The 14,917-nt window shown below is 46.3% G+C and overlaps 1 protein-coding gene across 2 annotated transcripts in view; it reads right to left on the bottom strand.

Moving 5' to 3' along the window:
* Positions 1-14,917, bottom strand: part of WDR5 (WD repeat domain 5) — a 118,360-nt gene that overhangs the window by 15,117 nt on the left and 88,326 nt on the right. For both annotated transcript variants that reach the window (XM_033960478.1, XM_033960477.1), the window contains 3 exons: positions 2,374-2,407; positions 1,210-1,284; positions 867-954 (listed from right to left, as the gene is read on the bottom strand). In XM_033960478.1, coding sequence (XP_033816369.1) covers positions 867-954; positions 1,210-1,284; positions 2,374-2,407 — 197 coding nt within the window. The remainder of the gene's footprint in view (positions 1-866; positions 955-1,209; positions 1,285-2,373; positions 2,408-14,917) is intronic.

Here is a 14,917-nt window from a genome sequence, read left to right as displayed (position 1 = left end):
GGCCTCTCCTGGAAATACAGGGAGTCCATCTCTCTGCTCCCCTCTATGCTCTTCCTGGCCTCTGAGAGGGGTGCAAGCCATCCACAGGCAGCTCCTCCACTCGCGGGGAGGTAGCAGTCCGAGGAGGTGGGGGAGGTGCCCTTGCATCGGGGCTTAATGATGTTTCCAGTCCCAGGGAAGCCGCCTCAGTCTCGCCCCTCTGAGGTGCCTCCAATGGGAGTACCGACATTGCCATGGCCGGGACAACCTGAATACGACGCAGAAGCTGTTCGATACTGCTGAAGGAAGAAGCGTCAGAGCGCCGCGAGGCTCCAGCAACGCTACTGCCTCTTCTCTTCGGAATGATAAAGTGAAGAAAAAAGCTCCCCAAGAGGGTTCGCAGCAATTTGTCCAAGCGAGCTCCCACAGCATTCAGCTCAGCCCAACGAACCTTCAATCATCTTGGATATTTTATTTTTATATTGTAGATTCAAAAGTATTCAATCAATAAAAACACAAATGAGCCTGCCTAGTGGCTTAGTGGAGTGCTTTGCAATGTGGAGACCCGGATGTGATCTTCCATTTACAGGTCATCTGGGATTAGGGATGCTATAAAGAGTCTTGTCACTATGGAGCACTGATACCCAGTGACCAGCTTTAAGAACTATGATCATACAGTTTCAGGTACAGCCCTGGTACAGTTTCAGGTACACCCCCCCCCTCCCCAATGGCTTGGTTAGTTTAGGATGGGAAAATTCCTGGCCAGTTCTGAATAAAGGCTCATGGTGCCAGATTAGAGATCTGGGTCTGACAAAGCTGCAAATTCAGAAAAGGACTAAGAAACTGCCAGGACCAAGCCTTTTCTCCAGCATCCATCACTAACTCACCTGTATGCCCCTGTAACTTTTGTACAATCTCTTTAGTCTGAAGGTTCCAGATATAAACCAAGTTGTCTTCTGAACCAGACACGATCCACTATTAGGAAAGGAAAACAGTTATGTATAAATACATTTTCTATGTCACCAATGCTAAGACAAAAGATCTGTTTACAGAGTGCAGAAACAAACCAGTATGAAAGTTCTGCAGGGTGTACACAGAAGAGAGGATTCATAAGCGAGTTTGACAAATGTCCAGACATATTGCATTGCACATTCATATACTCATCTGTCTTTCCAAATTACATTAAAATACTCAAACTCCTGAAAAATAGATGAGATTGATAACACCTACCTTACCGCCAGTTACAGAGAAGTTTGCAAATATGCAGTATTTTTCATTCTTGTGCCCAGCGTAAGTCTTTAGGCACTAAAAATAGAAGGATAGACTATGTGTAAGCCAGGACAGGAGATACTGGTAACAATAAGCATACCTGGGCAAATTTTCAATGACACTTTCAACTGCTCTCTTACATCTTCACTTTTATACTCTATTTTTCAAACAACATGTATCCACCTACTTTGAATTTGAAAACTGGGTTCTTAGATGCCTAGAAGCAATATATAGAACTTTAGATGAAGGCAAATGGGGATGTGAAATATGCCACCACCACCAAACAGAGCTTTTGAAAACACAGGGAACATGTATGTTCTGGGGACATACAGCACATGCACATCTTTACAGCAAAGTTCATGCATATGTTTCAAGTGGCTGAAGATTCCTATACCTGCATAGGTATGCATTAACTATTTTTATATGTGTAAAAATGAGACAATATTTAATTACTTGCCCTGGGCTTTAGATTATATTATGTTATTTCCGATATTATTTATGAAACCTTATCACATCAAGAGATACAAATTTAAATTTCAGATCTGGATATGGATTTTAGATTACTTGCCTTTCCAAAATTCAAGCTCAAGGCAAGTTACAATTTGGCTTCTGCAATTATTTCCCTGTCCAGTAGTGCTTGCATTCTAACCTGTACCTCAGCCAAAGAAGATGACGCGTATTGGTATGAGGAGGATTTGAATCCTGGTTTCTCTGTTTCTCAGTCTGCTAGTCTAATTACAAAGCTACTCCTCCACTAAGGAGCACTGCAGAAGTTTCCACTTTAGTAATCAATTTCTTTTCCCATGTTCTCACTAGAATGTCACAAAACAATGTTGGTGGCATGACAATGTCACAACCACTGAACTGTGACATCTATAGATTCCATTGCATGCTCATTAATAGACTGGAAGCAGCAGCAGAAAGACCTGCGTGGGGTCTTCAGACCAGAAAACACCCACTTTGGAAGAAACATTTTCCAAAAGCTGCTGCAGATAAATTTTCCTCTAGCAGCCATAACTAATCTTGATATGATGATTAGGATTACTACAACAAAATCTGATCCAATGACAGTGCAGAAAGCAGACTGGATTATTGGGGGGGGGGGGGAAGAGTGAATATGCATACCTTCCCTTTGCTATAGTCCCAAAGCTTAAGAGTGCTGATGGAGAGAAAAAAAAAAAAAGAAATATGAGTGTATCACACAAGGATGGTATGCTTTTCATTTTAAAATTCTACAATTATGTTTCCCATTCAATATTGGTGTTCTGTTCCATCTCTTTAGACTTATGATCATAACTCAGGGAGTTTACACTATTGCCCTTAATATATGGAAGGCACAGATGGGTTGTGAATGTGTGTGTACACATTTTGAACAGGATGTAAATGGATCTCATATACTGGGGAGGGCTATTCTTATGTTTATTTCATATACCACCTTTTCTAAAAAGAAGAAAAAAAATTATGTACTTACCCTAGTAAGCTTTTTTCCAGTACATAGGTGAGACATTCTAGACAGCTGGGTTATTTCCCCATACCTGCATGCTACAGAAGGAATCCACTACGGATTTTTCTCTCTGCCTCTGGTGTACTTCACTGTGCAGTTTAGCATCCTCTACAGTTAGTACCCAAGTACTGAGAAGCACCCTATATACGTGAAGAACAGGCACCTGTAGCAAAAGGCTAAACAAATTGTTCTGCATAAAACTAATTAAATAATACCATTAACCACCAACACATGCTTCAAAGGAGCCCAGAAACTTCTCCCCAATAACTGGAACATATATACAGTCTTCCAAGCCCTCAAGGGCTGACAGGCATCCAAGAATCAGCTTAGAGAAGCATAAACAGACTGAAAACTTAAAGCAGGCACAGGAAGGACAGGGCGGGGAGTCTAGAATGTCTCACCTATTTACTGGAAAAGAGCTTACCAGGGCAACTACATAATCTCTTCCAGTGCAATAGGCGAGACAGTCTAAATCAGTGTTCTACCGCCGATCCACAGAAATTTCCTGCTGGTCCATGCAGGGCCGGCAAGATCAGGGGGGGCCGATTCAGTACTTGCCTGCAGCAGCGCAGCAAGTCACTTCGGCAGCCTTGGGGCTTTTGCCGAGTTGCAGCCCGCCTCTGATAATGCAACTTCCTTTTTCCTCAGAGGCCGGCACGACCCATCAAAGGACCCAAGGCTGCCTAAGTGAATCGCTTCTGCAGGTAAGTACTGAGAGCTGCCGGGAGGGGAGCAAGCCACTGTTGGAGGCTGGGAAGCTACTGGACAATGGAAAATAAAGGGAGAGCTGCTACTGGACTTGGAGGGGAGGGAGATGGAGAGATGCTGCTGGAAGGGGAGGAGGGAAAGGGAAGAGAGTTACTGCTGGACAGGGGAGGAGGAAAAAAGGAAGGAAAACAGCAGGCAGGGAGATTAGAGGAGGGGAAGGGGTCAGGATGGAATGGAGAGATCAGATGAGGGAAAGGGGAGAGACAGAGGAATGAGAAAGCAGAGAGGTTGATGCAGGGAAGGGGGACAGCAGAGAACTAAGGAGAGTGGGACAAAGATCCTAGATCTGGCGTAGGAGAGATAAAAAATGAAGAGAGCAGTGAACCTGGAATGAATCATGTAAAAAGGAGAGAGGGGGTACAGGCTGGATGAAAAGGGGAGGGGGCATAGAAAGAAGGAAGATACCATATGGAAGGGAGAGCAAGCAGGAGGGGGCATAGAAAGAAGGAAGATACCATATGGAAGGGAGAGCAGACAGACAGTGGATGGAAGGGGCAGATGCTGGATTGAAGAGACAAAGAGGGAAAACGCTGGAAGGAATAGAGTGAAAAGACGATGAAAGCAGAAACCAGAGATGACAAAAGGTAGAAAACCTAATTTTATTTCTATTTTGTGATTAGAATATATCAGATTTGAAATATGCATCCTGCTGGAGCTGGAATTAGACATACTGAGGACTGCAAAGCCCAGGCAGTGCTTCTTTAGCTTCCAGCTGGCTTAGGGCTCTCTCTGACCAGAGAGCAGTTGCCCTAGTTGCACTCCACTAACACTATTCCTGTCATGTGTTACTGCAGTATTCTGTTAGCAGTGTTCTCCCCAGCGCTTTTCAGCCGGGCGCTCCGCCCAGCAAATTTAGATTACCACCCGGCTGTCATCTGCCGAATCCTGCTGCCACCACTGCTTAACGCGCAGCCTAAAGAGCCGCCGAAAGACTCCCGCCGGACTTTAAATAAAACAAAACCCAGCAAGCGACTCGAACCCGGCTTCCCTCCGAAACCGGAAGTTACGTCGGGGGGGGGGGGGTAGGGAAGAGAAGCCGGCACGGACCATTAGAGCCCCGGAGCATGCAGGAGATAGGCCAGCCAAGGAGGGAAGCTTACTTGCTCTTGCTTACTTCGGGCCTTTCTCGCTTCTGGGTCCTGCCTACTTTCTGTTTCCGCGAAGTCAGGACCCGGCAACGAGAAAGGCCCGAAATAAGCAAGAGCAGCAAGTTGTAAGCTTCCCTCTGTCGCTGACCTTTGGGAGATAGGTCAGCGACGAAGGGAAACTTGCAACTTGCCTTTGTCTGTAGCAAATCTGCCGGGTGTGTGAGACAGGAGGGGGGGATGAATGGGAGGAGAAATGCTGCTGTACCCAATTAGAGGGGGAGGGGGAAGAGAAATGCTGGTGCTTCTGCTGTACCCAATTGGGGGTGGGTTAAGAGAAATGCTGATGATGCTGCTGCTGTACCCAATAGGGGGAGGGGGAAGAGTCATGCTGCTGCACCCAATTAGTGGGGAAGGTGAAGAGAAATGCTGCTTCTGCTATACCAAATTGGGGGGAGGAAAGAGAAATGCTGATGATACTGCTGTACCCAATGGGGGGAGGGGAAGAGAAATGCTGCTGCACCCAATTGGGAAGAGAGAGGGAAGGAGGGAGAAGGAAGATCAGGAAAAGGAGGAAAGAGATGCAAAGACCATGGGAGGGAGGGAAAGGAGATACCATACCATGGAGTGGAAGAGAGAGATATCACGGCATATGGGGGGGGAAGCAGGGCCGGATTAAAGGATAGGCCCAATAGGCACAGGCCTAGGGCCTGAAATGGTCAGGGGGTGGCCCGCCAGTGCTGTGCTTTGGGGACTCACCCTTACTGGATTCGCTGACAGCAGCAGCAGCCTCATCATCATCCCAGGCGCCCCCCCAAACCCGATCCGACCCTCCTATCTCTCCCTCCTTCCCTCATCAGTGACGTGCCAGAGGGAATCACGGCAGGAGAAAGCCCTGAAGCAGCCTGCTTAGAGTAGAGCAGTGTTGTTTAGAGTCTCATGATGGGAGGGAGGGAGAGATAGGAGGGTCGTGGGGGGGAGAGTAGCAGTCTGCCCCGGGTGCTCGGCCTGGCGTCATGAACTTCTTCAGCTTGCAACAGCATTTACAATTCACTGCTGTTGCCAGCTTCAGGCCTTCCTCTCTGCTGGGTCCTGCCTACTTCTGTTTCTATGAAGGCAGGACCCGACAGAGAAGAAGGCCCGAAGCTGGCAACAACAGCGAATTGTGAATGCTGCTGCCTGAAGAAGTTCATGACGCCAGGCCTTGGGTGACAGAAGGAGGAAAGGGAGCAGAGGGGGAGATACTTGCTGCACCCAACTGGAGGGAGAAAGATGAGGAAGGGAATGAAACGAGATGCCAGGGAATGGAGGGAAGGAGGAAAGTATGCCAGACCAAGAGAAAAGGAAGGGGGAAAGGAAGGAGAAGATGTCAGAACATGGAGGGGGAGGGAGAGATGGAAGAAAAGGAAAGAAGTGAGATGACAGAGAATCAGGGAAGGGAAGATACCAGACTGTGGGGTGTGAAGGAAAGAAGGGAGAAGAGAGAGTTGCCAGAACATAGGGGACGGGATGTTGATAGAGAAAAATGGAGAGGTGGCAGAGCTGAAATCAATCATGTACAAAGGAGAAGAGAATGGGCACAGGATAGACAGTTTATTGAAGGAGCATAAAAAGAGGGAAGATGCCATATGGAACGGGGAGAGGGCGGACAGTGGATGGAAGGGGCTGATGCTGTATGGAAGACAGAGCGGACAGATGCTGGCTAGAAAGAAGAGTGAAGACAAGATGATTAAAGCAGAAACAACAAAAGGTAGAAAAAAAAATTTTTTTTTTGTTGCTTTACGTAGAATCAAGTAGTATTGTATCTATTGATTAAAGTTTATAAATAGGAAATGGAAATAAGGCAGTTTTGGGGGGACTAAACCCCTTTCCTCAGGTCAGGACAGGATACCATAACAACAGGGGTGCCCAAATGGTCGAGTGCAATCGACCAGTAGATCGCAAAGGCAATGCGAGTCGATCGCGTTGCCTTGGCAATCCTTTTCTTCCTGCCTCCCTGAGCCAGGCCAGGCGCGTATAAGCGCCGGACTCACAAGACTTCACCTCCGATGTCAATTCTGACGTCAGAGAGGAAGTTCTGGGCCAGCCAATCGCTGTCTGGCTGGCCTGGAACTTCCTCTCCGACATAAGAATTGACATCGGAGGTGAAGTCTTGTGAGTCCGGCGCTTGTCTGGCTCGTGGAAGCAGGGAGAAATCGGCATGGTGGCTTAGGGGGTAGGGAAAGAATCGGGGAAGTGGAAAAATTGGCGCGATGGCTTGGGGGGCAGGGGGAGGGAGAAAGAAAGAGAGACAGAAAGAAAAAGGGAGGGGCAGAAAGGAAAAAATATTTGATTTATAGTCAGAAGAAGGAAGTGCAAACAGAGATTCATGAAATCACCAGACAAAAAGGTAGGAAAAATGATTTTATTTTCAGTTTAGTGATCAAAATGTGTCTGTTTTAAGAATTTATATCTGCTGTCTATATTTTGCACTATGGCCCCCTTTTACTAAACTGTAATAGCGGTTTTTAACGCAGGGAGCCTATGAGCATCAAGAGCAGCGCAGGGCATTCAGTGCATCTCCCTGCTCTAAAAACCAGTATTGCGATTTAGTAAAAAGGGAGGGGGTATATTTGTCTATTTTTATATAGTTGTTCCTGAGGTGACATTGCATAGAATCGTCTGCCTTGACCTTTTTGAAAACCCGCGGAATATAAATGATAATTAACATTTTCTCTGCGTACATTGTGCTTTGTGTTTTCTTAAAAATTTTATTGTTGGTAGATCATTTTGACTTGGTCATTTTAAAAGTAGCTCGCAAGCCCAAAAAGTGTCAGCACCCCTGCTGTAGAGCCATTTCTTGTATGACTAGATGAGCTATATTTATCTTTTTTTTTAGTTGTTTAAATCCATGCAGAAATAAATGGCTAGATTGAACCTGATGACTTCATTAATGCCTTTCCCTTTTTTAAACCTCTATACCATTTGAAAGAGGGCAAATACTTCTTAAATTTAGTAAAAATATTCTGGCACAATTATCAAACCTTAAAAAAGGAAGTTATATTGAGCATTGGAAAATAATAATAATAATTAACTAATAAAAATAGTAAACATTTAGGGCTCCTTTTACTAAGTTACGATAGTGGTTTTAGTGTGCACTTAGCGCGCGGAGGAATTGCCATGCGCGCTAGATGCTAACGCCAGCATTGAGTTGGCGCTAGTTTTCCCACGTAGCGCAGGGGTTTGCATGCGCTAAAAATGCTAGCGCACCTTAGTAAAAGAGGGGGTTAATTTTCCCCACCACCAAATTTCCCCATCCTGCCCCACCCAGCTACTTTTTCATGCCACCCGGCTGGAAAAAATTTCTGGGGAGAACACTGTGTTAGTATGATATTTCAGTGTAGCATTCTGTAATAATTTGGCTCATTCAGTTTTCTTGATAGCAGAGGGGATATATGTGAAGGGGAGGGGAAGACAGGGGTTTTGTTGATCCTTGCTCTGTATTATTTGTATTTATAAAATGACAATTATACAGAATATTGTTTCTTTTTATACTTTAATAAAATACATTCAATATAAAATCATAACTATTTGAGGCTTGTGCAGATGGGATCAGATGGTTTGCAGGGACCAAGCTCGCAAGGCCGGAGCAGAGACGGGTTTTTTTTTATTTCAGTCTTAGTAGTTTGCCGGTCCACAAAATAATTATTTTATTTCTGCCAGTCCATAGTTGTAAAAAGGTTGAAGAACACTGGTCTAGGCAGTCCCCCATATAGCTAGGGTGAGCTTGCAGCGCCGGCACTTAGGACTGAGGATCCGAAAGCTGAGTCCTGTCTTGCAGCTACATCCACACTGTAGGACTTGGCAAACATATGAAAAGAAGGCCACGTTGCCGCCCTGCAAATCACCTCAGGAGAGACAGATCTAGCATCGGCATATGAAGAAGCCACACTCCTGGTAGACTGCACCTTGATGGAGACATGGGACTGTTTCCCAGAAACAATATAAGCTGACGAAATGGCCCTCTGGATACATCTGGAAATCATGAGCTTAGATACGGGAGCGCCTCGCCTAACTGAAAGAGTCAGCACAAACAAATTGTCAGACACATAAAACTCTTTGGTAACGTCCAAATAACAGAAGAACTCTGTGCACATCCAGTTTCTTCAACAGGCAATCCTTATTTGTTTATTTGTTCAGTTTTCTACACCATTCTCCTCAGGGAGCTCAGAACGGTTTACATGAATTTATTCAGGTACTCAAGCATTTTCCCTGTCCTGGAGAGCTCATAATCTATCTAATGTACCTGGGGCAATGGGGGGATTAAGTGATTTGCCCAGGGTCACAAGGAGAAGTGTGGGTTTCAACCTACAACCTCAAGGTGTCGAGGTTATAGCTTTAACCACTGCGCCACACACTTCCCATTGTGTCATGGAACCTGTAGACTGAAAAAGGTAGGCAAATACACTTCCTTAATAACATGGAAAGCCGAAACCACCTTCAACAGAAAAAAAGGAACCGTCCCAAGGGAAACCTAGCCTCCGAAATATGGAGGAAATGGACTTAGTAAGACAAAACCTGTAGTTCTGACACGTCGCACCGAAGGAATGGCAACCAGAAAACTGTCTTGATCGTCAAGTCCAAGAGGAAAGCATCTCAAAGGGGATCAAAAAAAGTCTTGGTAAAGCTAGAAGGACCCAGGAAGGGCAAGGCTGCTTATCCAGTGGTTAACATGAAGTACTCCCCTCAGAAAATCAGTGACATCAGGATGAGACATCCACAAAGACCGATGCTCCCGGAATCTAAAAACAATTGAGAACAAGGTTACCTGCACCCAAATATAAGTCACAGAGAAGCCTTCATTCAGATCACTTGGACCCGCAGAGAAGCCACAGTAAAGCATTTATCTAAACCAGCCTAAATGAAAGCGAGAATCAGCAAGATACAGAGCTGAATACAGATCCACCTGGTATTGGGTGCACCAATGTTGGAAAGCCTTTCACGCCTTAGCTTAAGCAGACACCAAGGATGACTTCTTAGACTTGAGAAGAGTATCAACAACCAGGGCAGAATATTCTTATGATGTAAGGCTGCATGCTCAAGAGCCATGCCGGAAGAGCAAAGTGACCCAGATCTTCCATGGCAATTGGCCCTTGTGTAGGATGGTCTGGATAGGTGCTCAGCCGAAGGCTGCAACCCACTTGCAGACACAGCAGATCTGTGTACCATGATCTGCGAGGCCAATCTGGAGCTACCAGAATGACGCAGCCCGATGCAGCCATCCATCGGCCAAAGAGGAAAGACATACAGGAGTCTCTCCTGAGGCCACGGCTGCCCCAGAGCATCAAGCCCCTCGCTTCCAGGCTCAAATCTTTGACTGAAAAAAAATGATCCGCTTTCTTGATTCTTGCCGTGGCCATGAAGTAAGAAGTGGGGTTGTCCCCAGCACCCCACAATCGCTTGGAACGCCTCTGGAGACCCACTCGGCCAGATCCAGAATCTGCTGGAATGCTGTCCACACCTGACACATGCATTGCTGTCAGCAGCGCCAGGAAAACACAGTTACTTACCGTAACAGTTGTTATCCAGGGACAGCACTGCTGGGGTACAAGATGTGAGGAAAGCTACTGAAGCTGCCATTGCTCTGACTTTGTGGGCTGTGACTCGACTTTGCAGTTGTAATCCAGCCTGGGTATAGCAGAAGGAGATACAAGTAGCCATCCAGTTGGAAATGAAACGCTTAGAGATTGGATGTCCCAATTTGTTTGGATCGAAGGAGACAAAAAGATGAGGAGCAGTTCTGTGTGGTTTAATGCGTTCCAAATAGAAGGCCAAAGCACGTTTACAGTCCAGAGTATGAAGAGCAACTTCTCCAGGGTGAGAATGAGGCTTTGGAAATAACACTGGAAGAACAATGGATTGGTTGAGATGAAATTCTGAAACCACTTTAGGTAGGAATTTAGGATGAGTATGAAGGACCACCTTGTCATGATGGAACACAGTGAAAGGTGGATCAGCAACTAAAGCTTGCAGCTCACTGACTCTTCGAGCAGATGTGAGGGCAATGAGAAATACCACTTTCCAAGTGAGATACTTCAGATGAGCCATAGACATTGGTTCAAACGGAGGCTTCATCAATTGAGCAAGAACAACATTGAGATCCCATACCACTGGAGGCGGTTTGAGAGGAGGTTTGACATTAAAAAGTCCTTTCATGAATCTGGAAACTATCGGATGAGCAGAGAGGAGTTTCCCTTCAATAGGCTGATGGAAAGCAGCAATTGCACTGAGATGGACTCGAATTGATGTAGACTTGAGGCCAGAGGTGGATAAGTGCAGAAGATAATCTAGAACAGACGATAAGGAGGAATCCTGAGGCTCCTGATCATGAGAAATGCACCACGTAGAAAATCTAGTCCATTTTTGGTGGTAGCATTGTCTAGTGGCAGGCTTTCTAGAAGCCCTCTAAAACATCTCTTACAGGTTGAGAAAACTGAAGAGGAGTTATGTTGAGAGGTACCAAGCTGTCAGGTGTAGAGACTGCAGGTTAGGATGAAGCAGAGATCCCTGACTCTGTGTAAGCAGAGATGAAAAAACTGGTAGAAGTAGTGGCTCCCTGCTGCTGAATTGAAGGAGAAGGAAGTACCAAGGTTGTCTCGGCCACCGAGGAGCTATCAGAATCATGATGACATGATCATTCAACTTGACCAGAATCTTGAGAATGAGAGGGAATGCAGGGAATGCATAAAGGAAGAGATTCATCCATTCCAGTAAGAAAGCATCTGCCTCATAGAAACATAGAAACAGACGGCAGATAAGGGCCACGGCCCATCAAGTCTGCCCACCCCAATAACCCTACCCTACCTTTCTCTGTGAAGAGATCCCATGTGACGATCCCATTTTGTCTTAAAATCAGGCACGCTGCTGGCCTCAATTACCTGTAGTGGAAGATTATTCCAGCGATCAACCACCCTTTCGGTGAAGAAGTATTTCCTGGTGTCACCGTTTAGTTTCCCGCCCCTGATTTTCCATGGATGCCCTCCTGTTGCCGTGGGGCCTTTGAAAAAGAAGATATCCTCTTCCACCTCGATACGGCCCGTGAGATATTTGAACGTCTCGATCATGTCTCCCCTCTCTCTGCGTTCCTCGAGTGAGTATAGCTGCAATTTTTTCAGCCGTTCCTCATTCGGGAGATCCTTGAGTCCCGAGACCATCCGGGTGGCCATTCACTGGACTGACTCAAGTCTCAGCACATTTTTGCGGTAATGCGGCCTCCAGAATGGTACACAGTATTCCAGATGGGGTCTCCCCATGGATTTATACAATGACATAATGACTTCGGGCTTACGGCTGACGAAGCTCCTACGTATACAACCTATGATTTGTCTAGCCTTAGATGAAGCTTTCTCCACTTGCTTGGCAGTCTTCATGTCCTCACTGATGATCACCCCTAAGCCACGTTCTGCTACAGTCCTCGCAAGGATCTCACCATTAAGGGTATAAGTCTTGCATGGATTTTGGCTGCCAAGGTGAATGACTTTACATTTTTCGGTATTGAAACTTAATTGCCAGGTCCTGGACCAGCGCTCCAGTAGGAGTAGGTCGTGCACCATACTGTCGGGCATTGAGTTTTCGTCAGGCACTGTGCTTTTGTGTGTTGTGTTCTTGCCTATTACATTGCATAGTTTGGCGTCTCGGCGAATAGCATTATTTTACCTCGAAGCCCCTCAGCCAAGTCCCTTATGAAGATGTTGAATAGAATCGGGCCCAAGACCGAGCCCTGCGGCACTCCACTGATCATCTCCGTCGTTTCGGAGGGGGTGCCGTTCACCACCACCCTCTGAAGCCAGTCCCCAACCCATGCTGTCAATGTGTCTCCCAATCCTATAGAGCTCATCTTGCTCAACAACCTGCGGTGTGGTACGCTATCGAATGCTTTGCTGAAGTCCAAGTATACGATGTCCAGGGACTCCCCAACATCCAGCTTCCCCGTCACCCAGTCAAAGAAGCTGATTAGGTTGGATTGGCAGGACCTCCCCTTGGTAAATCCATGTTGACGGGTATCTCGTAGATTCTCCTCGTTCAGGATCGTATCCAATTGGCGTTTGATTAGAGTTTCCATTAGCTTGCTCACTATTGATGTGAGACTCACTGGTCTGTAGTTTGCAGCCTCTGTCCTGCATCCTTTTTTGTGGAGTGGAATGATGTTAGCCGTTTTCCAGTCCAATGAGACTCTACCTGTACTAAGGGAGAGATTGAAGAGCGCGGATAGTGGTTCCGCCAAGACATCACTTAGCTCCCTGAGTATCCTGGGGTGTAGGTTGTCTGGCCCCATCGCTTTGTTAACCTTGAGATTAGACAGCTCACAGTGGACAGTGCTGGGCGTAAACTCGAAATTTCGAAACGAGTCTACCCAGCTATCCCTTGTCTGTAGCTGAGGGCGATGAGAGGAATATATCCTGAAGCAGAACTGGGGCAGTTTGTGGTTGTGGGGAGCTGCAAAGAGATCTATCTGAGGAGTTCCCCACTGCAGAAAAATGTGATGAAGAGGCGAGGAATTGAGTGTCCATTCGTGAGGTTGCAGAAGACGACTCAAGTTGTCCGCCAAACAATTTTTCACCCCTTGGATGTAGACAGCTTTGAGGAAGGTGTTGTGGCGGATTGCCCAGTCCCAAACCTTTAGTTTCTTGACAAAAGGAGGGAGATCTCGAACCCCCTGTTTGTTGACATAGTACATTGCAACTTGGTTGTCCATCCGAATGAGGACTACCTGGTCGTGAAGATGTTGAAAAGCTTTGAGAGGGTTGAAAATCGCTCTGAGTTCCAATAGATTGATATGACATTGACGAGCCATACTGGTCCAGTGGCCTTGAGTATGGAGACCAGCAAGATGAGCGCCTCAAGCGTAGGTCAAGAAATCTGTTGTGAGGACCTTCTGATGGGGGGGAATTTTAAACAGCAAGCCTCTGGAGAGATTGGAAGAAAGCATCCACCAGCGGAGAGACTGTCTCAAGGAAGGAGTGACCGCAATGTGTCGAGAAAGTGGGTCACAAGTTTGCGTCCACTGAGATGCCAGGATCCATTGAGGAATTCTGAGGTGAAGTCTGGCAAAAGAAGACACGTGGACTGGGGAGGCCATGTGATCTAGAAGTACCATCATGTGTCTCGCTGAGATTGAAGAGCGGGAAGACACTGCGAAACAGAGTTGAAGTAGAGCTTCCAGGCATTGTTGCAGAAGAAATGTTAGAGTTGGATAGTGTCCAGAACAGCTCCGATGAACTGTAGATTCTGAGAGGGCTGAAGTTGGGATTTCGGAAAGTTGATTTCGAATCCCAAACTTTGTAGGAACCACGTAGTCCTTTGGGTCGCTACAATAACCCCCTGAGATGTGGAATCCTTGATGAGCCAGTCATCTAGGTAGGGAAATACCTGAAGACCATGGTTCCGTAGAGCTGCTGCTACCACCTCTAAGCACTTGGTGAACACTCTGGGAGATGAAACCAGGCCAAAGGGTAACACTCTGTATTGGTAATGCAGATCCCCATCAGAAATCTGAGATATTGATGGGAGGCCGGATGAATGGGAATATGAGTATAAGCCTCCTCGAGATCCAGACAGCATAACCAGTCATTCTGATCTAGAAGGGGATAAAGGGACGCCAGGGATAACATGCAAAATTTTTCTTTGACTAAAAATTTGTTGAGAACACTGATATCCAGAATGGGTCGCAGATCGCCCGTCTTCTTCGGAAGAAGGAAGTAACGGGAGTAAAACCCCCTGTTCTGCTGTTCCAAAGGAACTGGTTCGATGGCACAGAGACGAAGCAGAGCTTGAGCTTCCTGAAGAAGAAGGGCGGTCTGGGATGGACTAGAAGGATACTCTCTTGGAGGAAGCTCTGGTGGAACCTGATGGAAATGAAGATAGTATCCTTCCCTAATGACTGAGAGCACCCAGAGGTCGGATGTAATTGTCTCCCATCGGTGATAAAAATGATGGAGACGACCTCTTATAAGGGTATGAGAGGACAGAGACAGAACAGTGGAGGTTATGCTCTGTTTTAAACAGTCAAAAAGGCTGCGCAGCTTTAGGTGCAGCAGAAGGTTGAGATTTTTGTTGCTTCCAATTCTGCTGCTTCTTGGGAGGCGGACAATTGTAAGGAGCCGCCCTCGGCTCTGTAAAATTGGAGGAAGTCGTGAAGACTTGACAGGAGCTGGCTTAGGCTTTGGTCTGACAATGAAAGCAAAAGATTTTTCATGCTCAGACAATTTCTTGGTGGCTGTCTCGATGGATTCATCAAAGAGGTCATTGCCTGCACAAGGAATGTTAGCCAAGC

The sequence above is a fragment of the Geotrypetes seraphini genome, chromosome 10 (assembly GCF_902459505.1).
Source record: "Geotrypetes seraphini chromosome 10, aGeoSer1.1, whole genome shotgun sequence".
Lineage (NCBI taxonomy): Eukaryota > Metazoa > Chordata > Amphibia > Gymnophiona > Dermophiidae > Geotrypetes > Geotrypetes seraphini.
This window is presented reverse-complemented; position numbering and strand designations above follow the sequence as displayed.